The 22,309-nt window shown below is 47.6% G+C and overlaps 1 protein-coding gene across 3 annotated transcripts in view; it reads left to right on the forward strand.

The window, feature by feature from the left end:
* The first annotated feature begins 13,743 nt into the window (after nucleotides 1-13,743).
* LOC135808556 (uncharacterized) overlaps nucleotides 13,744-22,309 on the forward strand; it is a 128,773-nt gene continuing 120,207 nt past the window's right edge. The window contains exons 1-2 of one of the 3 annotated variants that reach the window (XM_065321768.1): nucleotides 13,744-14,272; nucleotides 15,338-15,463. In XM_065321768.1, coding sequence (XP_065177840.1) covers nucleotides 13,948-14,272; nucleotides 15,338-15,463 — 451 coding nt within the window. In that variant the 5' untranslated portion in view covers nucleotides 13,744-13,947. The remainder of the gene's footprint in view (nucleotides 14,273-15,337; nucleotides 15,464-22,309) is intronic. The other 2 variants (XM_065321766.1, XM_065321767.1) reach the window with 2 other exon arrangements.

The following is a 22,309-nucleotide window of genomic DNA, read 5'->3' on the forward strand; positions in this document are numbered from 1 at the left end:
GGACCGATGGTATTTATTCTGTAAGTTTGTCTTAACCTATTTTATAACCAGTGAATACATTTCTCCAATAGACATACATGCACGAATAGATTTTCTACAGCGAAGGATTCTAAGCTACACCGACTCGTCTCGTATGAAACAAATGAGTCACTGAACCTTTCTTTAGCAACATGACGGCAACTGAAACAGCAACAGAGAAAGTACGATACATGTACAGCACATTCTTGCAGGTACTACAAACAGATTGCAGATCGTATTTTTTTGCTTTGGCGGCACGCAACTTTATTTGGGGCAGTGCAATCTCGGCGGTACTCACAAATCGAACAGCCCAGACTCGAGTAAACAAATCCAATCATACAAGTACGAGATTTTCACGAGGCGAGACTGCACCCATTGGCTTGTTTCGTATGAAGCAAACAAGTCACTGAACCTCGACATAATGGAGATTTTCCCTGATATGCGAATTTATTTTGCATACTCGGTCAATGGGTCCTTGAACCTTTCCCTCCAAATTGGGAACTGCCAACGATAGTATGCCACTGACCAGTGCCTTACTTGTAACGTACCAATGTACAATGAACATGAGTATTTCGACAACACATCTATTAAAGCCTCAGCAGCAACATAAGCCTTACCGTCAAGAAGGTGAACTCGCGTTCTTCGCACACTGTAGGCAAGGGCAAAGAGATAAAATGGATCTAAATCCGAATAAAATCAGCACATGTTTCCGTAAATGAAAGGGTGAGCATAAGCAAATGAATCGAAGGAAACTGGTCAACTCAGAGATCACCTGTCATTGAGTATTCGGTAAAAGGAGGCCTCGGCAGCGGAAAAGCTAAATTGAGAAAGGAGATCCTGTCAGCTTTTCCATTATTTATTGCATTCCGCCCAAAATCAGCACACTTTTCGTAAATGAAAGAGTCAACACAAGCAAATGTATCAAAGGGAACTGGTCAACTCACCTGTCATTGAGTAATATTCCGCGAAAGGAGGTCTCAGCAACGCCGAAACGAAATAAGCCAGGCCAGGAGACGAAATATCCGAAACAGCTCATGCAAGAAGCAGTTCCAAAGAAGGAAGTGTAGTGATAGTGACTGCGTTGTTCTTACACCACCTAGCTGTCATATGTTGCATTCTACACATCACTGCATGTGTCGTACTCACACCTTCATGATGTGCTACATTCACACTGCTGTATGTTATAGTCTCTTGTCATTCCAGTAATCATTACATTCTGGCCAGCTCACTACACTGGCGCAGTGAACAGCTCAAGCAACTTGACGCTATGGCAAAGGGACGACCTCCGAAAGAATTTTCTCCTGGCTATGGTGGAGATACGGGCGCAGACTTCAATCTCTGGCTAGAAGATGTCGATGATTATATGAAGATCTGCCAAGTGACGGACCCAGGAGAAAAGAAGTGCCTTTTCTTGAATCTCGCCGGTCTCAATGTCAGGAGGATCGTCAAAGGTTTAGTCGTTCCCGTTCCAGACGATGCAACTGACGATAACCCGGGAGACACTTACAAAGCCCTCACTGAGTCACTTCGTTGCCATTTTCGACCGTCCATCAATGCGACGTCAGAGCGGCACAAGTTTCGTCAGATTAGGCAGCTGCCGGACGAATCGGTTTCAACCTTCATGAGTCGGCTGAGAGAGAAAGTGGAACTGTGTAGTTTCGCATCGACAGATGTTGACACGGTAGTCAATACTCAAGTCCGCGACCAGTTAATTGCTGGATTGAGGTCGCAAGACTCGAGGCGCGAACTATTGAAGGAGCCTAAGCTGACTTTGGCGGACGCTCTCTCGAAGGCAGTTGCTATGGAAGCATCACTTTTGGACTCCAACTTGTACAACAGTGAACCAGGACCTAGTGTAGCAGCATGTGTGAAGCCAGAGACCACAGCGGCTGTGTCAGGCAGTGAACCCAAGCACCAGCTCAAGAGGAAAATGACGAAAGGTCCTGGCTGCAAGTACTGTGGTCGACTGCATGCCAATGGAAAGCAGTTCTGCCCAGCAGCACATGTCCGTTGCAACAGCTGCAGGAAAGTTGGCCATTTCGAAGCGGTTTGTCTCTCACGCAAGCCTAACAAAGCCAATGCAGTAGATGCGGAGGAAGACCGCTTCTTGGGTATGGTCACATACTTAGGAAAGTTTGTTCCTCGCCTGACTGAAGCCACAGAGCCGTTACGCCAGCTGATGAAGCGTGAACCATTCACTGTGAACGATGATCTTCTCAAAGCGTTCTCCACAGCTAAGCAAGCTGTAGTCTCTTCATTGCAAACACTTGCATATTTCCAGCCGGATGTAAACGTACCGACAGCAATCAGCTCCGATGCCTCACCTTCTGGTCTGGGAGCTATTCTGTGGCAGCAAAGCAAGGCTGGACAATGGCTGCCCATTACATGCGCCAGCCGCACGCTCACGGACACAGAGTCCCGATATTCGCAGATGGAGCGCGAGATGCTCGGCATAGTGTTTGCACTGACCCGTTTTCGCCAGTATGTTCTGGGTCGTCATGTACAGGTGTACACTGATCACAAACCTCTCATACCGATTGTGCAGAAGGCATTTGACGATGTGCCGCCTCGATTGCAGCGCTGGTTAGTCGCGCTCATGCCGTACGATTACTCCCTCAAGCATGTTCCAGGGAAGGAGCTCTTCTGTACTGATGCACTTTCCAGAGCCCCGGTAGCGTCTACTGATGCTTCTCCAGCCGAATCGCGTTCTCTCCATGAGTATGTTGGCCTAGTTTTGGAAGCCGCTCTAGTAGGCATTGCAGACATTCGTTGTGCTGCACAAGATGATCCAGTAGTGAGCAAAGTGATTCAACGTGTACTGTATGATTCGTGGCTTGACATTTTGCCACCGGAGCACCCCTACTATCTCGTCCGTGATCAGCTGACAGTGGTAGATGGCATCTTAATGTTCGGTGGCAGATTCGTTATTCCTGAAGGTTTACGAACAGCGATCATGACCCTAGCACACGAAGGACATCCTGGACAAGAGGCCTTCCAAGACACCCTGCGCCAGAGAGTCTGGTGGCCAGGAATGACTAAGGATGCAAGCACATACGTGGAACGCTGCTCTGAATGCTGGAGGAGACGTACCAATAATGCGCAAGAGCTCCAACCGACTGAGGTTGTTGGCGTCTGGAGAAAGCTGGCAGTGGACATCGTATCCATTGAGGGGTACTCGATTCTCTCCATAGTCGATTATGGCTCCAGGTACCCTATTCTGAAGATAATGCGCTCGACAACCTCAGCTTCCGTCATCAATGAACTTGATGAGGTATTCTCTGCATTTGGTCTTCCCGAGACTTTAGTTTCGGACAACGGCCCTCAGTTTGTCTCTGGGGAGATGTCTTCATTTCTCAGCCGGCTTACAATTACACATGTACGATCCAGCCCAAGGCATGCCCGCTCGAATGGCATGGTGGAGCGTCTGCATCGAGTGTTAAGGGAGAGACTGTCTGCTCTTAAGCCACATCTCCCTTTCCAGAGGCGTCTTAACCAAGTGTTGTTTGACATTCGATGTTCGAGGCATAGAATGCTCGGTACATCACCAAGTGAAGCTTTGTTCTCTCGACCACTGCGTACAAGAGTCCCGGCACAACTCCACCCCACCGTTGTGAATCCCCAGCACCAGCTGAAAGCAAAAGCTGAAATGTCTGCACAACACGACTCCCGACGTGGCGTGAGAATGCTTTCTGAGCTTCGGCCTGGCACAAAAGTCACTGTGCAGGACGGGTACTGCGACAAGTCTCAGTCATGGACCGTGGTGAACCAGTTCGGCCGTCAGGTAGGAGTGACCGATGGCTCTCGCTACCTACTGAGGAATAGGCAGCATGTACGAGAGTTTGTTTCACCGCATCGCCCGGACGATTCTCCACCAATGTCGTCAGCGAACCCGTCTTTCAGCCGTCATGAGGTGGACCTTGAGCGAGCGCCAGCACAGGCGGCTCCTCGGATCGGTCAGCCTTCAGTGCCAGAACCAGATAGAACCGGAACTGGACAGTCTGCTCGGATTGGTCAGTCTACAGTGCCAGGTGCTGTTTCGGCATGTCTACCGTCTGTGGATCTGCCTCCGGGCTCGCCATGCCACAACATGCCACTCTCCCAACCTTCATCTGCACGTGAAAGCCAGCCTGCTTCGAAGGAACACACTCCAGCTGCTTCCGGCAAGCGCTCATTCGTCGATGGTTCAGTCACTCGCTCCGGACGGCATATCAAATTTACTGAGAAGGCACGGCTCTACGCAGACAGTTTATCCTAAAAGATTATTGCAAAAAATGCATCATACTCACTCTGAAAGTTCAACTTGACAACTTTTTGTGTTTTTTGAAGTTGAGTTCCTATCTTCCTCCATTGGGTGCTTTGAAATTCAAAACTTCATATTGTGTTCTCTCTTCTTCTTCTTTTTTTTAAATTCCTTCTATTGCTTTCCCCGGCACCGGCTTTTTGTTTGGGAGAAGGAGTGATGTAGTGATAGTGACTGCGTTGTTCTTACACCACCTAGCTGTCATATGTTGCATTCTACACATCACTGCATGTGTCGTACTCACACCTTCATGATGTGCTACATTCACACTGCTGTATGTTATAGTCTCTTGTCATTCCAGTAATCATTACATTCTGGCCAGCTCACTACAGGAAGTACCTCGTGCATGCACATCCGAAAAGGCAACAACAAAAAGTCTGCAATGCACACGCATGCGGCCAGCCGGCCGCGCGATGGTAGGAGCCATGGAGTAGCTCCCTGGTCCAGGACCAGGTACCGAGCATCTTACGTAGAAACTTACGTAGCTACGTAGACAACGTGTCTGAATAGCGGTGTCGTTAGGTAGCGCCATGTGAACACAATAATAGAAAAGCTGACAGGATCGCTTTTCTAAATTCAAATAGGGCTTCCTATACAAGATCATAACGTGCAGCAACTTGGAAGAATTAGTATGTATGCGAAGTGTATCCGGGGATGCATGCAGCAGGGCGATAGTGTGGGTTCGAATCCCAGGTTATGTCTAAAAACAAAAAATAGAAACTTATAAGAATTTATAACATCCCTATGCTTTTTTTGTCTAGGTCATCAAGGCAAAAAATCATAGCGTAGGGCCCTGAGCTTCCAAGCTCTCTCGTTTATGGACTCTTGCTGTCACCCACTACTAGTATGTGGCGACAGTAGGGTAAGGAATGAGCAGTTGTGGGGTTCCATGATGTTACAAACAACAAATCACGACATGCCTAGATTGCTGCTGCGTAAACACTGGCATGTTGCAAAAAAAAACAGAACCGGTTCAGATGTGCAGCGCTATAGGCATGGGTGCGTCCACCCGAATTCCTTTGACAGATGAAGCTGCAGGAAGCCTCAGCCCTTCTTCAGATGTTGCAAAACGTTAGTACATGTCACGCAGTAACCTAGGAAGATGTTTTGGTTGAGCCGGGGGGGGGGGGCTTACTTTCAGGGACTGAATTGCTCGTATACTGGTGTACGATCATGTTGTACGTGAACCGGTATACCGGTGATCCTTCTACGGGGAGCTGTATTTGTTTATAACTTTACTGTACTTCACTCTACGTCATCATCGGATGTACATGTACGTGCACATGGACATTAACGGAGCAATCGTGAAGCCCGAGTACAGTACTCGAATCTGGACAGGAATAATGAAAGTGCTGTGGATGCATGTTGAACATGCAGAGAGATCGCATGCAGCTGAACCGCAGGACAAGCAGATCTGACTGACAGCCCAACGTCCAAAGTACCATCCAATCGTCACTCTCCGAGGGCCAAGAACTACTGTACTAAGGCTTGAAGATTTCTGCTGGAAAGTGATCTTCTCTGGAATGCTGCACCATATCTGTGGCATAGCAGTGAGAAGAACTGACTCTGAGTAAAGCAAAGTACTCCTGCCTTTCAGATTTCGAAGGAAACTGCCCCCCAAAAAAGCTTCATCAGCAGCTACGAGCAAGAGACAGTTGGAGAGTACATAACCTGGGGGCTACTGATGTACTTTTGCTACGAGGAAAAAGCGACCCAGCGGTGATCTAAGTGACTGTGTTTCACGCAGTTGGTACGCGCATTTCTTGTAGATCTCATAGAGTCGACACTGCGTGGCCTGTACTCGTCTGACTGAATCCGGCACTGTATTCCATACCGGATCAGCTCTGACTACAGTCGATCTGAGTGTATGTACTGGCTGGACTGTGTGCATATAAGCACTGGCTGGTCTCAGTGCTCCTCACTTGCGCTTGCACACATAACATGTTCATCGACTTTCAGCCCTACATCCGCCAACAGGTATTTGCCCCCCCCCCCTCCAATCCTACGCTACTGTTGTGTGGGGATGTATCTACGTCGTGTCAAGAGTTATACATTTGTATAGAGTGAGTAATCACACCTATTTGACTCCTTGCCATGCTGTTGGCGTGTTGTGTGTTTGCTCTCCTTTTTGTCTCCAGAAAGAAGAAACTTGCAATTTGGACGTCGTTGGAAATAATGCGGCCCTAGGCTGTGCGATGACCTCAGGGAATGCTTCAATGGTGAGCAGATGCGCCTGATGAGTGATGTTCTTCTCCGTCCCTTTCTCAAGCACGGTGGAAATGCGAGCAATCTCGTGGAGGCTCGTATTGATCGGACAAGGCAATTGACCGATGAGCTATACCTGAACCATCTGATTCGTTTATGGATCGCCAAGGATGGGCATGCTACGTGCAAGAAGCTATATGATGCAATGGTGATCATCTTCCCCGAAGAAGAGGTCAAGCAGTACAGGCGTCTTCTTGGTGTAGACACAGACTGATTCCCACTGCTGTTTAAGCTGACTACCCATCACTACCCAGAGCTGTTGCCAGGATATTTCTTACAGAGTCTCTGAGGACTAAGCATGTCAGGGGCCTGGTTTCCAGTAGCCGCTTATGCAGGACGGGACCTTGTATGCTTTACTTCAAAGTGCTTTCATCGGATACAAACCGAGCCTGAGACTACGTATCTTCAGACCGTGTTCTCTTGCGCCTTACTTACCGGTATGTACTGACAATATTTCTGGGCTTGATATCTTCTTTCAATTTAGGACTGACACCTTGACTTGCATAAAATGCATTGTGGATATATTATCTGTGATATTTATCTAGTCATGTGTGGCGAGAATTGCAAGCTGTTGTGTATATTTTTAAGCACTGGGACTGTCTTGATGAAGTGTGAGGCTAGACTAGTACTGTATAAGACTATAAGCCCAGTGTTGTAAACTGAATAGTGTCGAGTTGACTGCACAGCCCAGGGTTTGCTATGCAAGTGCCGTGCAGCGCTGGGCTTGGTCCAGTGACGGCTTGGATAATCTCAACCCGTGTGTGTGTGTAGGGGGGGGGGGGTGAGCTGTCCAATGAACTGTACGTGTTTTCCAGTTTTATGTGGTTCTTCAGGAGCACATGTCTTTTTTTAAACACCAGGCTGTTCTGTGCCCTTCAGCAGAGCATGGTTCATAAGCCTATGCAAGTACTGTATTGTGTTGTCATCGGCAGGAAAGGCTATGGCTCCTTTATTACTATTATGATTTTCATTTGCCTCTCTGCATTTGAGTCAGGTCTGGTATTACGAAACGCCAACAATTTACTATTCCACCCCTACCTTTTGCCCAGGTCGCTCACCAAGCCAGGGGAGAATAAAGTCTGGACCGTCAAAGCGAGGGAGGGGGGATCACCTGACTGGTGTCTGGACATCCGATACATTCTCGTGTAATGAATCTTCGCTGTTGTTCATCTTATAGCTATTATTAAATAACTGGAGAGAATATCTTCTCTGGTTCATTCCTTTCTGCAGTTATACATTGATGTTTAGCTACTAGTACTTGTTCCCCTTTCCAACGTCACTTTCTTACTCTGTTTCATCTCCTCTCTGCCACACTCCCCATGCTTTCTCGCCGCAAGTACATAATTATATGTTGTTGGTTTGACAGCATGAAACAAGGTGGAGGACACTGTGTTTGATTATCTAGTAAGTATATACATGTAGGACACCCCCATGATAAGCATGCAACAAACAACATGTTCGGGTACCCATAGTGCCATACAGTGTTCTCCCATACATGTATCTCTCCTAGCCGGAATTCGAAGTGGAACGTCGCCCTCGGTCTGCCATTGGGCACCCTGGGGGTGAATTTTACTCTAGTGCTACAGTACCGTAGTGCAACTAATATACTTGTAGAAATACGAAATAGTGATGTCATATGCCAGATTTCTGGTCATGCTCCATCGTGCACATCAAAACGTACATAGAAGGTACAGATATAGTTTTTGTAGTCACCGCGGCCCGTGATACCCTATGCCTATGGGCAGTGCCTGGCATGGTTCCGGACGTGTATGTTTTTTTTTACCATGGTGGTGGGGATGCTCAGGCCTGCGCTAGCGCTAGGATAATAATAATGCATCCTGCACCATGCCGGCATGGGCCTAGTGTTAGTAGTGAGTAGTGCAACATGCACACTGACCAGGGCAAAAACTTTGACTCCAGATTGTTCAGAGATGTCTGTTCAATGCTTGGTATTAAAGGGGAAGTATACCCTAAAATCAAATTTTCACCAGTTGTAGTCTTCGGGGTGCTGAGTCGAATGGTCGTGGTCCGAGGAAGCTGAGACGCTCCCTTCCTCCTTTATTCCTAATCGAACTCGCGCACTTCCACCGAAACTGGGTGACTGCGCCCTACTAGATGGGGATTTGTATGCAAAATGTCACTAAAAGCGCCATTTCGTTCTTATAAAAGCACGGATGACCGCCATTAATCATTGGCCCATATGTTGTAGTCTTTTGGACGCTGAGTCGACTGGTTTTGGTCCGAAAAGGCTGCGATGCAGCGTTCCTCCTTTATTCCCAATCGAACATGGTTGAACAAGCGGTCACGTGCTCCTGCGTACACCAGTCACCTGGTCACCGTGCCTGCAGGGTACAACTTACTAGCCTGTTTGACCTTTTTTGGGTGCAGTCCTGTCACTTGAACTTTTTGGTTGGTTGGTTGGTTTTTATTTCACTTCGCACATTCAAACGGGATGACGACCCAATAAAATGACGGCGAAGGCTTAGCCTAGAAGTGGCTATGGAAGAACATAGTAAAAGCTATGGAAGGACATAGTAAGAGAATAGGATACTAATAACTGCGGGTAAACGGGGGGAGAGAGAGAATACGATGTATCTGTGATACTATGTGCGGGTTACTGAACTGCACGGGGAGGGAGAGCAGACCGATCAGCAGCAACTCGAACTACTCCCTACAGGCGTATGGTACACATGCATGCTTAAACTCAGGTAGCCGGGTAATTGTGCGGACCTCACCAGGGAGAGCGTTCCACAGCAGAGCACCAGCAACAGAAAATCTCCGCTGACCGCGGCGGCTACGGTTTGCCTGGCCTAGTAGGCCATTTGACTGCTGATGGCGGGTAGGGGTGCTTTGTGCCGGGGTCAGAAGCTGGGCGAGCACATGGCTGGTGCGGGCGTGGATGCACCGCCAGATGGTGATCAATATTTTCTGCCTGTAGAGCTCGCTGACACGGTACAGGGAGTGAGCAGTGAGCAGCGGCTGCATGGCTGTCCGGGGCGGGTTGCCATCGATACAGCGGATGGTTCTGTTTTGCGTGGTTTGCAGTCGTTTCAGTTGACCCTCTCGCATTGCGGCTGAGAAACAGCAGGAGCCATAAAGCAGGTCGGGCATTATGACCGCCTTCACATACACCTGACGAGAGCGTCTTGATAGCCTTCGGCGTGCCCGCCACAAGGCGCCAATTTTCTTGGCAACCTTGGTGACCACATAGTTTACATGGGTGTCCCAATCTAGGCGATTGTCAAGGTGAACGCCGAGGTAGCGCGCAGAAGACGCTGAGGGGAGGAGACAGTCGCCGCTTTTGACTGTTACTTCCTGTACATGCTGCTGGGGAGAGATAGTCAGAACCTGGCTCTTGGTGGCGTTCAAGATGAGGCCTCGGGACTTCAGCCAACCGGCCAGAGCAGTTGCCGCTGTGGTGAGGGTTCTGGACGCTTCCGCCGCTGAGGCCTGGGGGTCGTACAGGGCTATGTCATCTGCAAATTGTACACTTGGTACAGGCGAGGAAACCAAAGGGACATCGCGTGTGTATATACTGAAGAGGACAGGGCCGAGAACAGAGCCTTGGGGTACTCCGCAGGTGCAAGCCAGAGCAGGGCTGGTTAAAGGCGAGATGAGGATCTGCTGCTTGCGGCCGGACAAGTAGTCGACGAACCAACTAAGGGCTTTTCCAGAAATTCCAACCGCAAGGAGGTCTTGAATTAACTTGTCGTGGTGCACTTTATCAAAAGCCTTCGACATGTCTAACAGGCACAGCCCTGTGGTCTTGCCACTGTCTCTCGCCTTCTGCAGATTATCAGTCAGCACACAGAGGGCGTCTTCCGTGGAACATTTCTTGCGGAAGGCAAATTGTGTTTCGGGTAATGCCTGGGTCAAGTCCAAATGACGAACTAACTGGTGTTGCACTACCCTCTCCAGCAACTTGGACACTATTGGGAGAAGGGATACAGGTCTATAGTTGGTGGGGACTGATGGGTCACCGGCCTTGTACAGTGGCACGACAGACGCCAATTTAAATGCGGATGGAATGGTTCCAGTCCTCAGCGAGGTGCAGAACAGCACAGCAAGAGAATATGAAAGCAAGTCAGCACACTGCTGTAGCAGAGAGCCCGGTATGCCGTCACTACCTGTGGCTTTCCGCGCATCCAACTTCTCAAGGAGACGTCGGACGTCAGCAGGAGTCACAGGATCAAGTTCGGTCAAGGAGACGGGTCCAGCGGGACCGTGCGGGGTACTCGAGTTGAACCTTGGTGTGAAAGTTGTCGCCTGCTGGCGCGGTGACCAGGTGATTTGGGCAACCAGGAGCACGTGACCGCTTCTTCAACCATGTTCGATTGGGAATAAAGGAGGAACGCTGCATCGCAGCCTTCTCGGACCAAAACCAGTCGACTCAGCGTCCAAAAGACTACAACATATGGGCCAATCGCGGTCATCCGTGCTTTTATAAGAACGAAATGGCGCTTTTAGTGACATTTTGCATACAAATCCCCATCTAGTAGGGCGCAGTCACCCAGTTTCGGTGGAAGTGCGCGAGTTCGATTGGGATTCAAGTAGGAAGGGAGCGTCGCAGCTTCCTCGGACCAAGACCATTCGACTCACCACCCAGAAGACTACAACTGGTGAAATTTGATTTTAGGGTATACTTCTAGGCGCTGCATCTGCAGCTAGGGTTTATCGGGTGTTAGCGGCCGTCGTGAGTTCCCTTCGGGAACGGATACGATAATTTACTTTTTTTGTTTTACTTCTGGGTGGCGAGTCGAATGGTCTTCGTCCGAGGAAGCTGCGACGCTCCCTTCCTACTTGAATCCCAATCGAACTCGCGCACTTCCACCGAAACTGGGTGACTGCGCCCTACTAGATGGGGATTTGTATGCAAAATGTCACTAAAAGCGCCATTTCGTTCTTATAAAAGCACGGATGACCGCGATTGGCCCATATGTTGTAGTCTTTTGGACGCTGAGTCGACTGGTTTTGGTCCGAGAAGGCTGCGATGCAGCGTTCCTCCTTTATTCCCAATCGAACATGGTTGAAGAAGCGGTCACGTGCTCCTGGTTGCCCAAATCACCTGGTCACCGCGCCAGCAGGCGACAACTTTCACACCAAGGTTCAACTCGAGTTCAACTCGAGTGACAGGACTGCACCCAAAAAAGGTCAAACAGGCTAGTAAGTTGTACCCTGCAGGCACGGTGACCAGGTGACTGGTGTACGCAGGAGCACGTGACCGCTTGTTCAACCATGTTCGATTGGGAATAAAGGAGGAACGCTGCATCGCAGCCTTTTCGGACCAAAACCAGTCGACCCAGCGTCCAAAAGACTACAACATATTATGGGCCAATGGCGGTCATCCGTGCTTTTATAAGAACGAAATGGCGCTTTTAGTGACATTTTGCATACAAATCCCCATCTAGTAGGGCGCAGTCACCCAGTTTCGGTGGAAGTGCGCGAGTTCGATTGGGAATAAAGGAGGAAGCGAGCGTCTCAGCTTCCTCGGACCACGACCATTCGACTCAGCACCCCGAAGACTACAACAGTTACTGGTGAAAATTTGATTTTAGGGTATACTTCCCCTTTAAAGACTTTTAGTTCTGGGGTAGTACGTAGGGAGTTCAGTCACGTGACAAATCAGCTGAAAACAGCCTTCACGCGGGTCACGTACATTCATTAGTATGGTAGCGGTGGCACCATGGACTTCGCTGCAGTTTTTGTCGAATTGCTTTGTCCTGCTTTCTTTTTCAAAGTTGAAAGTAAATTAGTTGGTGCGTTTGATAGCTGAGGTCTTCCTGCTCGTTTTGGTGCCGCACTTGCTTGGGCAACTGTAGTTTGAGCTTTTTGTTGTGAGGAGTGTAGTTTTCAATTGGATTTTTCATCCGTTTGGAGGGAGTACACGGCCAGGAAACACCCACCATCGTGTTCAGCGACCTCGAATTATGTAGAATAGTGCTTTCTTCTCGAGCTGGGGATCGCTCTTCATCGCGCTTTCAAGACTTTCACCTCCTGGTCGCCCAAAAGGAATGAATTTCTGGACCCAATATGTTCAAGCGCTAGGAGTACTAGGAGTGTTTCAGATGATTTGTTGGCCCTAGTGAAAGATTGCACCTGACGGAGACTTTCGCTATTGCGACAAAGTGAGCTATGATTTTGTATTCGACTCGTCGCCTTGAAACCAGAAAGAAATTGCTATGGAGTGGTGCTCTGACATGGATCGCGTCAGTGATTGGATTGTACGCGTATTTCACTATTGTGCATTTTACATGTAAAATGTACATGTACATGATTGATCAACTGACTGTGTGACAGCCGCAGTAAAGTTGGGCATCTGAAGACCAAATTGCTGTATTTATTATTTGTACATGACGTGTATACTCCTGTATAATACAACCATAGCCACCGGTGCTCACTTCAATTTCATAGTAGTGGAACTCTTGTTCAATGGATTTAGCATTGTTGCTATGGTGGTTGCTACGGGCGCCGCGCTCGTTCTCATTGGTCATCGCTTGCCGAAATATTATATTTTGGTCAATATTAGGACTAACCAACCTGTATTGCACCTTTATCACTCCCTTAGTATTGACTCACATAGATTTTTGCCATACCTAAGCAGTCAAATATTCCTGCATATTTCACTCCTTAGGGCTATATTGACTGCTTATATTTGACTGCTTAGGGGTTGCGCAGTTGAACGGTGCCTAGTCACCATGGTCACTGCATGAGTAGGTGGTGGTGCAACGGTTGTGCAATCATAAAACCGGGATTCATGAGGTTATCATTCTGGAATTTGTAATACGGACTGTTTGTCGTGATAAATCTAATATTGACTTCGTACTTGGTCAGTATAGGAAATAAAAACCTCGTAAAAGACCTCGGCTTCGTCTCGGTCTTTTACTCGGCTTTTATTTCCTATAATCTAGCTATATTGACCTCGTACTCAGTCAATATTAGATACATATTACACCTATAATATTGCACCTACAAAAGTACAAGCCAGATTTCATAGCATTCTGATAATATTGTAATGTTGCTAAGCAGTTGCTAGGCTTTCCGGAAAACCCTGTTGGTGCCACAGCAGTATGGCATTCCGCATACATCATGATGAAGGTTGGCGTATAACTTTGACGCCTCATATCTCTGGTATCCTTCAAGATTTTTCATCCAAATTTTCTGTGCTATCTCCTGTACTGTAGTTCTTCCCGAAAACAAACAGTTTTCTTGGTTTACTACGAAAGAAAAAATACGGTGATATCCCTAGTAGTAGAGTTGAAAGTAGCGCTAGCACCTACGCTACAGCTACGTCGGTTTTCTTGCTGCCTCGATACCCCTTGCTTTCCGTCCGAATCAAGCAAGGGTCCCTGCACTAGCCGCATGTCATGATGGCGTCTGGAAATGAAGCGCGCAGAAAGCTGACTTTAGCGCGAGATAGTCTAATACAAGATCTCAGCCCTATTCCCTTTCTCGACCAACTGATACATCGAGAAGTAGTGGAGCCAGGAGAAGCCGTGGTGGACAGGACAACCGCTGCAATGCGTCAGCTGGGCAGAACGGACGCTGTACGTTTGCTACTTGATGACTACCTTCAACGTAAAGTCGCTGTAGACCCGAGCATTCTGGACCAGCTCATCGATTCCCTTGAAGCATCGAATCAAAAACACTTAGCTGAACTGCTTAGAAGACCTGTCCCACCTCCTGTGCAAGGTATGGTGCACTCAGATCTCTCTTACCAGGCCCGGCAATCCGGGACTGCGTACAGGGCACTGCTCATAAATTTAGAAATTATCAGTAACCACATACATAATTGTACGTTTCAATGGGGAAGAGCCAGAGATCTCGCATATGACACTAACTAACTTACTTCGAGGTCTGAATAAAAGAGATGTGCGTGTACTGTAATGTGTATTCATCCACACTGGCTACGACTGTTGCCTGTTATCACAGCGGAAATACCGTAATGTTATGGTGCTCAATGCTGTGGACAGCAAGCTGTTTCAGCCATAAAGGCCTCATCAGTACAGCTACGAGCTTTTTAAAAGCAAGTCGAGCTACCAGCCATGGTGCAAAGGAGGCATCACAGACATTAAGATAGCTCGTCCATCTAGCGCCAGAGTGCTCTACCTACTAAAAGAAGCGGGCAATGCGTAATGCAGCAGCACTAGAGCAGCCTACCGAGAGTGCTCAAGAAGACAAATGTCGAGGAGCGCAATACTGTAAAATGATGGTAAAAATATCTATCTATCTATGCACACCTCAAAGCTGTGCTGCTTTGAGGTGTGCATAGAGCTATGTATTCAGCTGTACTCTTATGTCCTGATCACGGCAAGTTGTACAGGACACCGCATTCCTGTGACGACGTCACTGAGACTGGCCAGAGATGCATGCATGACGTTGCATGTACACATTGATTGTAGAAATGGCCGGTTGCGGAGTCCGTTCGGTTGAGGAACAGCTTTGCCCGGTGTTCTCAGGTCGAGTATAAATCTAAACTCACCTAACAAAGCATGTCACACCGTGGCACACGCTTAATTGTTCTTCCCGTCAGGGGATTTCCAGGATGCCCAAGATGATGACAATTGTCCCCGGGAAACTAAAGTTATGTCCGATTCAAGGGAAAAATTTGAGGGCACAATTCTCCACATACATTGAATTTAGTCCACAAAGGGTTAAACCAGTACTGTAGCATAATATACATATACTGCTGCATTGAAGTGTCTGTATGGTACTATGGTGTGCATATCACCTTTTCCTTCTTCTCTGCATAACCAGCAGCCGGGGCAACGCCAGGAAATGATACCACATTCACCGCAGTGCAACCTACAGGCATGGATGAGCTTGACAGCTGCCCGCCCAAGGATGTAGCTGCCGGAAGTGAACTGTACGATCTTAGTAAAGGTGTGTACGTGTGTGTACGTGTATATATATGTGGTGGGTGTATGCATGTGTGTATGTTCGTGCATGTGTGTTTGTGCGTGCATGTGTGTTTGTGCATGCATGTGTACTTGAGTGTGAATGGGTGAGTGAGACAGATACCATCGGCGCACTTGCTATGCACCTTGTCCTTACTCCCCTACTGTGGTTTTGTGAGCTTATATGTGGGATCTCATTAAGGTCGAGTCCTGGTGGTGACCAGGGGCGTGCTTGGCCCCCCCCCCCCAACTAGGGGGGAGCCGAGGGGAGCCCCCCCCGGCAATTTTCTACAATTTGTTTGCAACCTTTCTTTTTTTCAACATTGTTGACATCAACGCGAACATGCATATAATAATAATATAATAATAATTGTTGCGACTTTGGCCGCACCTGCTGCACCAGTTCCGATACCCCTGCAAACGGTCCGTCGTATCACTGCGGGGCCCGGCGAGTCAGTTGTAAACCTTTTCACTGCACAAACTTATGCTCATCAGAAGCGGGCACTCGCAAGTCTGTAGAGCTGCATGATGGATCAAGTCAAGTCCAGGCCAGGCCTGTTCCTAGTGTCGGGTAGTTCTACTGAAGCAGCGTTAAGCCCAACACTGCTTTTGCATGGCTTGTCAATAGCTTCAGACTTAGGAACGGAATGTATGGAGTTGTGGTCACATCTTGGTCATGTGACTAAATTTGTGCAGAAAGTGATCATGTCATGTGACCAGCGGAACCAACATGGCCGACATCATGTGACCCATAGATGCAGGAGTTGAGTGGAGTTGAACCCAACATGCCTATCCCGTAAAGTCATGTGATAGATGTGAAACCATTCAGATTTCTATTTCTCTATGTGTGTGTTGTGCCAACATTTTCAGACGAGTCTCTCGACCAACAGCTCTCTGACATGACAGCATGGGAGAGTGACGTCTTCACAGAACTTCTGCCTGACCTGGTTTCCACGCTAACTCCAGGTGCTATGCGTCTCCAGTGTGAGGCTAAGAAGTTGATTACGCGTGCACAGCGTCAGCTATTTGCATCAAACACTGGCCGTGCAGCGCAGAATGAGGAATTGCTCGATGCACTAAGCACTGGTGATGACGAATCCTTCCACACCTTCCTTGAATGCATCCGTAAAGTCGAGCCATCAGCCAGCGCGAGAAGGTTATTGGCCAAGCTGGAACCCGTCGACAAGTTCCGGGCAGCCCGGCAGTACTGCTGAGGCCGCATTAGCGTCTGCAGGTGCATCTGCTGCTGATCCAGTGGGTAAGTAAAGAGCAGTAGGCTGTACAGGCAGAGGCCAGTTGGGACTTTTGCAGCTCCATAGTTTTTTTCGTGGTTTTGGCAGCCCAGCTGGCATCAGGCCGGTCTGAAGGCTTGCAGTAGCTAGCTAGCAAGCAGTAGGACTAGAAGGAGTAGTGTGATAGGGGTAGGGCAGTGTAGTGCGATAGGGGTAGGGCAGTGTAGTGCGATAGGGGTAGGGCAGTGTAGTGCGATATGGGTAGGGCAGTGTAGTGCGATATGGGTAGGGCAGTGTAGTGCGATATGGGTAGGGCAGTGTAGTGCGATATGGGTAGGGCAGTGTAGTGCAATAGGGGTAGGGCAGTGTAGTGCGATAGGGGTAGGGCAGTGTAGTGCGATATGGGTAGGGCAGTGTAGTGCGATAGGGGTAGGGCAGTGTAGTGCGATAGGGGTAGGGCAGTGTAGTGTTAGTGGATTTTCCCCAATTTCTTTTCCATTCATCTTGCCATGGGCGGGCAGTCAGTTCAAATTCGTAAACTCGTTACAATTAAATGTTCGTTAACTGGTCTTCCAGTATAGATTTTTAGGCAATTAGATAACACACCCGCAGTGATCCGCATTGTCAGAAGGTCACGTCGCTAAAACCAGAGGTCGCTTACGCCAGTTGCCATTATTTATTATATTATTATTATTTATTCTTCTTTTACTAGGGAATTCCCAACAGGCGTCAGCGCCTTACCATCACTGCACATGCAGTACAATTAGTTATTACTGTGTCTTGTTGTTTTCTTGTGTATGGACACAGGATGGTGGTGATGATGATGGCCATGATTGATCAACACTGGATCGCGGCGAGAATCTGTTCTGTCTGTCTCTCTCTGAGCCTGAAAGTCCTTCTGTCTCTCTTCCTGTAAGTCCTTCTGTCTGTCTGCCTTTACGTCTTTCTGTCCGTTTTTCTGCTTCAACTCAGACTCTAGACTGAGCTCTCTCCTTCACTTGCTCTCACTCTCGCTTGCTCTCGCAATCACCCAGTCTCTCGCTCCCACTCACTCATTAAGTCGCGATATTCTTCATTTGCCTGCTGCATTCGCTATCGTAAGCACTACTTCCTTTGAATATGCCTTTCTTCTTCTTCTTCTTCTTCTTCTTCTTCTTCTTCTTCTTCTTCTTCTTCTTCTTCTTCTTCTTCTTCTTCTTCTTCTTCTTCTTCTTCTTCTTCTTCTTCTTCTTCTTCTTCTTCTTCTTCTTCTTCTTCTTCTTCTTCTTCTTCTTCTTCTTCTTCTTCTTCTTCTTCTTCTTCTTCTTCTTCTTCTTCTTCTTCTTCTTCTTCTTCTTCTTCTTCTTCTTCTTCTTCTTCTTCTTCTTCTTCTTCTTCTTCTTCTTCTTCTTCTTCTTCTTCTTCTTCTTCTTCTTCTTCTTCTTCTTCTTCTTCTTCTTCTTCTTCTTCTTCTTCTTCTTCTTCTTCTTCTTCTTCTTCTTCTTCTTCTTCTTCTTCTTCTTCTTCTTCTTCTTCTTCTTCTTCTTCTTCTTCTTCTTCTTCTTCTTCTTCTTCTTCTTCTTCTTCTTCTTCTTCTTCTTCTTCTTCTTCTTCTTCTTCTTCTTTGATTGATTGATTGATTTTATTTTACTTCGCAAGTTCAAACGGGTTCCTGGCCCAGTTATATGAAAGCGAAGGATAGAATTTGCCCAAATCCTAATGAGCAACAGCATAGGCAATATTATCATAGAAGTGGAGTACTATGCGAGCGAGAATACTGAGAAGAAAGGAACATGTCAAAACCTGACGAAACACAACCTATTTCAGGCATACATAAGGAAGGCAGGCTAGCTTAAAATCTTGCAATCTGGATACGGTGCGCACCTCTCTAGGCAAACTGTTCCACAGCAATGCTCCTGCGGTGGCGAATCTCGTTTGGCCACACCGACTGCGAGCTGGCTGGCTGAGCAGACCATTGGCATGCTGATGGCGCGTACTCCTTCTTCTTCTTCTTCTTCTTCTTCTTCTTCTTCTTCTTCTTCTTCTTCTTCTTCTTCTTCTTCTTCTTCTTCTTCTTCTTCTTCTTCTTCTTCTTCTTCTTCTTCTTCTTCTTCTTCTTCTTCTTCTTCTTCTTCTTCTTCTTCTTCTTCTTCTTCTTCTTCTTCTTCTTCTTCTTCTTCTTCTTCTTCTTCTTCTTCTTCTTCTTCTTCTTCTTCTTCTTCTTCTTCTTCTTCTTCTTCTTCTTCTTCTTCTTCTTCTTCTTCTTCTTCTTCTTCTTCTTCTTCTTCTTCTTCTTCTTCTTCTTCTTCTTCTTCTTCTTCTTCTCGGCGCTCGGGAGCGCTTCGGCCTACGTTTAACGTACATCCCTACGCTATGGAAGCAACGACAGGTCATTAGATGGAATATCATCAAGAACAGCAGCGACAAGAACATGGCAAACCTGTACCAACATCACAGCAAACAACAGTATCTGCTCACAAGACAATACTCCGCAATAAAAGAAATGGAATGTGCCGAGGCAGCGATCTCTGAAGCTAGTCCAACTAACCTCCAGCAAGGCAGGGCAGGACTCGGCTTTAGGCATGACAAACAAGAGAAAGTCAAACCTAGAAAACAAATACTCAATACCATTCATGAAGGTGACTGCCAAGACCAGCTATCCCACCTCAAAAGCCTGCAAATGCAAGGCAGCTGGTTAAAGTGGAGAGACACGATGTTTGAAGACCTCACTTGGAAAAAACTGTTGTACGAAGGCTACGGGAGAACTTTCTCCTTTCAACTAAACTGTGTATTAAACACACTACCAACAGTTGACAATCTGAGGAGGTGGGGTAACTCTGTGGTCGAACAACAATGCCCTCTTTGCAACAGGCAAGCTACGCTCCGTCACATATTATCAGCATGTCCAACAGCCCTCCACCAGGGCAGATATACCTGGCGCCACGACAACGTACTGAAATGCATAGTAAAACTAGTAAACGAAACCATCCAAACTTATCAAAAGGCCACGGCATCAGCAGAAACGCAGAGTAAACAGAAGAGAATTGATTACATAACTTTCTGCAAGGCAGGAGAGAATCTCCCCAAACAGCCCCCCTCCCAACGCAAACGGCTAAATGACCAATTCGTAACTAGCTCAGCAGACTGGCAGGTCCTGGTGGACATGAAGGATGAGAAACTTGTTTTCCCCCACTTCATAGCACCTACAACCTGTCGTCCAGACATAGTGCTCTTCTCCAAAGAATTGAGAAGAGTTCTGTGGCTGGAACTCACGGTATGTAGTGAAGATCGCTTTGCACAATCGCGCGAAATCAAAATCGAACGCTATCGTCACCTTCATAGCGCGTGTGTAAGGAATGGCTGGGATACGGAAAGTCACACAGCAGAGGTGGGAGCGAGAGGCGCCATATCCACCAGCTTGGATTCCTTCGCGAGATCCTTGCGCTGCACTAAGGAACAGCGCAGGCTCTTGCGGAGGAATTGTCGCCAAGCAGCGCTGAACTCAAGCTATGTCCTATGGCTAAGGCGAAGGGAGCGAACATGGCGCGACTGGCCGTTGTATTAAAACTGTTTGGTGAACCTGTTGTAGAGCACTTGGTGGGCGATCGGCCACCCAGCGAGGATAGTTGGACGTCCTTAAAATCAAGATTTGAACTCGCCATTCCGGCCTCTAAAGGGCCGGGGGTGGACGATCGCCAACCTTGCCAACCTCTCGTAGTCACTTGTTCTTGTCGAATCGTTATTTTCATAGCCTACTCGACATTCACCCTACAAATTACCATACATCACAACGCAACTACCTGTACATGACACACCATACCATACAACCACACCCCAACTGTACTGGGGACCTATCTCTTCGAATTGCATTATATGAGTTTCTTTTTCCTTTTTTCTTTACCCGTTACTGTCTAAAAAGCAGTCGAAACGGTTTTTATCCACCATTTGATGGTGAGTTTTCCCTTCTTCTTCTTCTTCTTCTTCTTCTTCTTCTTCTTCTTCTTCTTCTTCTTCTTCTTCTTCTTCTTCTTCTTCTTCTTCTTCTTCTTCTTGTCCGCATTGCATGAAAAACATATTCAAATCTAACATGGCACGTCACCTTAAATCCTGTAAGGTTTACCTAAGTAAGGGAATTGACATTCCGCTCACCCCTAGCAATAGGAGTGGTAACACGGATGTTGCCAACCCAGTCAGCCCGCCTCCTGAGCACAGCGCTGACGGCAACATTGTCACAGCCGAGACGATGGAGCATTGCTCCCAGCAAGTTTTACATGCAAATGATGATAAACCGGATCAGGATCTGCCCAATAACAAACTGTACCTGCCAAGGTCTAGCCTTGCCTGGGCAAAAGCAGACCAACAACTTGAGCAACACATTAAGCGCCATTTTCCTCTGTCAAAAATCAAGAATGCTGACCCTGATGAATCCCTAGGTCAACTAACGTCTTTCTTAAGATTTTTCTTCACTGACTACACCGCCTTGGATGCAGTTCCAAAGCGCCAGTCGACCAAACCACGCCAATCCAGATGCCTAACGGAGCTCTACATGGAGCGCCGCGCCCTACGAAAATAATACCGAGCCAGGGACCAATTAGACGAGCATGTGGTTGAGATCCTCAGAAAGGATTATAACCGGGTGCAGAAGGACATCAAAAAACTGTGGAAAATCATCAAAACACACGAGCAGGATCGCGAAGCACAAAAGCAACGCTCTGCCTTCCTCCGAGACCCCCATAAGTTCGCCAAACGGCTATCCCGGAAAGGAACGCCCGTCAATCCTGAATTCTCAGAACAGACTTGTTTTGATTACTTCTCCAAGCTGTATGAAGACCCGGAACGTGGGCAAACTTTCTCCCTGCCGGATTTTTCTCCAGCCACGAGCAAACCGTCCACTCCGTTAACTGACGGGAGTCCAACATGGACCCTGTTTCAAAATACCCTAAGAAAATGCAGGAACAAGTCAGCTCCTGGTTCAAACTGTATTCCGTACATAATCTGGAAACGATGCAAATGCCTGCACAATATCCTTTTCAGCATCTTCGAAACAGTTTGGAAGACTGGTGTCATCCCGCGATCTTGGCAGTGCGCCTCCGTTACACTAATTGCTAAAAGTGACAGTGTGTCAGATCCAGCAAAGTTCCGACCAATCGCTCTATCCAACTGCGATGGTAAGATCTTCTTTGCCATGCTGTCCAAGATACTAACTCGCCATATGTTGGTGAATGAGTATTTTGATGGCATGACACAGAAAGGTTTCCTGCCGGGAATGTCAGGCTGTGTGGAGCATGCTACTCTGTGTAGCGAAGCCATGAAAGACTCGAAGAGGAACAAGCGCTCCATAGCCATTGTGTGGATAGACCTAAAGAACGCGTTCGGATCAGTAAAGCACAATTTAATTCAAGCGGCATTGCATCGGTACCATATCCCACTGAAAATCAGAAGACTTGTATTTTCTTACTACGAACATCTCACTGCTTCCGTACGAAAGCCCCAGACCCGGACGTTCCGGTACAGTATCGGTGTGTTTCAGGGATGCCCACTGTCCCCAGTACTGTTCAATATTACCTTCCAAGTCCTCCTCGATGCCCTCCAGGCAAAACCCCTACAGGCACTTTCATACA

Source organism: Sycon ciliatum, chromosome 2 (assembly GCF_964019385.1).
Source record: "Sycon ciliatum chromosome 2, ocSycCili1.1, whole genome shotgun sequence".
NCBI classification, from domain to species: Eukaryota; Metazoa; Porifera; class Calcarea; order Leucosolenida; family Sycettidae; genus Sycon; species Sycon ciliatum.